This window comes from Cyprinodon variegatus, unplaced genomic scaffold (genome assembly GCF_000732505.1).
Source record: "Cyprinodon variegatus isolate N-32 unplaced genomic scaffold, C_variegatus-1.0 Scaffold1416, whole genome shotgun sequence".
Classification (NCBI taxonomy): Eukaryota; Metazoa; Chordata; class Actinopteri; order Cyprinodontiformes; family Cyprinodontidae; genus Cyprinodon; species Cyprinodon variegatus.
In genome coordinates, this window is record NW_015151869.1 from 81,191 (window position 1) to 82,876 (window position 1,686).

At 48.3% G+C, this 1,686-nt stretch overlaps 1 protein-coding gene across 2 annotated transcripts in view; it reads left to right on the top strand.

Annotated features, from left to right (window-relative positions):
* LOC107103297 (E3 ubiquitin-protein ligase HECW2-like) overlaps positions 1 to 1,686 on the top strand; it is a 39,612-nt gene that overhangs the window by 22,562 nt on the left and 15,364 nt on the right. For both annotated transcript variants that reach the window (XM_015402948.1, XM_015402949.1), the window contains exons 11-14: positions 67 to 228; positions 574 to 675; positions 938 to 1,088; positions 1,176 to 1,279. In XM_015402948.1, coding sequence (XP_015258434.1) covers positions 67 to 228; positions 574 to 675; positions 938 to 1,088; positions 1,176 to 1,279 — 519 coding nt within the window. The remainder of the gene's footprint in view (positions 1 to 66; positions 229 to 573; positions 676 to 937; positions 1,089 to 1,175; positions 1,280 to 1,686) is intronic.

Genomic DNA, 1,686 nt, shown 5'->3' on the forward strand with positions numbered 1-1,686 from the left:
CGGCCATTTTTAATGGCTGCTGCTATAGAGCTGGTACTCATCTAGCTGTATTGTTTCTATGTTCAGAGGGCATGAGGGCTGAAGGCGGGGATGAAGAAGGGGGGCGCAAAGGAGCAGAGGTCTGGAGGAGGCAGTCCATGCAGGCATCTGGAGGCCAGCCTCAGCACCAGCAGGGGCCCGGGGCCAGACCCAGTGAAGGGAGGTCAACAATGGCGGATGAAGAGATTGGTGAGCTTTCTTCCCATCAGTCCTCCTCCTTCGCTCTACCGTTAACTCTGCTCCTACGGAGGCGCTATGGTCTTAGCTTAGCTTCCACGGGACCAAAGTGTTGCCATTGGTTGACTTTTTATCATAGCTGTTGGTTAATATTTCATCACAATGACCTCCTGGATGGGTCCAGCAAGCCCTCCTGTAGTACTTTTTGTCGACAGTTTGAAACCATCCTTCCGCAGGGTTCCTGCTACTAGCTACGATAAAATTGTACGTTGTTAAAATGCGAAGAAAGGATGACGCTGATATAAAAGAGGAAAAGATCATGTTGGATTCTAATTGATTGTGGTTTGTTTGATACAGGGGCCACGGCTCAGGTGAACAGCCATCCTTCTGTGCGATCGCTGCCCTCCGTCCGCCACGACATCAGCCGCTATCAGAGAGTGGACGAGCCGCTGCCACCTAGTGGGTGTTCGCATGCCCTACAGGGTTATCCCTATCAGACCTTTGCTTTCATAGGGTGTTTATCTTCAGGGTAGTTTGTTACCGTAGAAACTCATGATACCTAGCATGACTCAGATGAGCCCCCTTCTGACAGAGGCTGTGTATTACAGCAGAAATATCTTTACATTTTCTTAAAGTTTTGCGATACGACGTTTCAGTAGAATTGTTTAAGATGTTTGGATCTTGTTACCCATCGGGGGGGTTTATGTTTCTGCCCATCCAGACTGGGAGGCTCGCATCGACAGCCACGGACGCGTCTTTTACGTGGATCACGTCAACAGAACCACGACGTGGCAGCGTCCCACCGCTCCCCCCGCCCCGCAGACCCTGCAGAGGTCCAGCTCCATACAGCAGATGGAGCAGCTGAACCGCAGGTCAGAACCAGGAAGGGACGCTAACGGTGAAAGCTAACCTTTTATACGACGTTAAGCTAACGGTTAGCCTTAACTGCTCCTCTGCAGGTATCAGAGCATCCGGAGGACGATAACCAACGACAGCAGACATGAGGAGCCGCCGGCTGGCGAGCTGATCGGGGATGAGACCGACATGCAGCCGTCTGTTCCAGGTAGTGAAGGAGGAAAAAAAATACAAGAGTGTTTTTATTGAGTCTGCACATATTTAACCAGCAGAAACCCTCCATGTCGTTAGGTATCATTTCAGCTAAATTCCTCTGGCCTTTACTTAGGACTAGAAGCTTTCAGAAGATTCAGAGCTTCTATTAAAGAAGTAAACTTTCACCAATAGGTGGGGCTGCTGAGCAATGTCTGTACACCAAAAAATGATGTGTGGCAAGCCAGGGTTCAAATTCACATCTTTGTAAATGATGAATACCTAAGCCGTCAGAGGAACCTGTTAATGTGTCATCTAAAGCGAAACCATCAGTTCTTCACTACGTTTTTTGCTCTTTCTGTGGAAATGAAAGAATTATGGGTAATTTCTCCTTTTAAAGTCAAAGGGAAGTCATATTTAAAT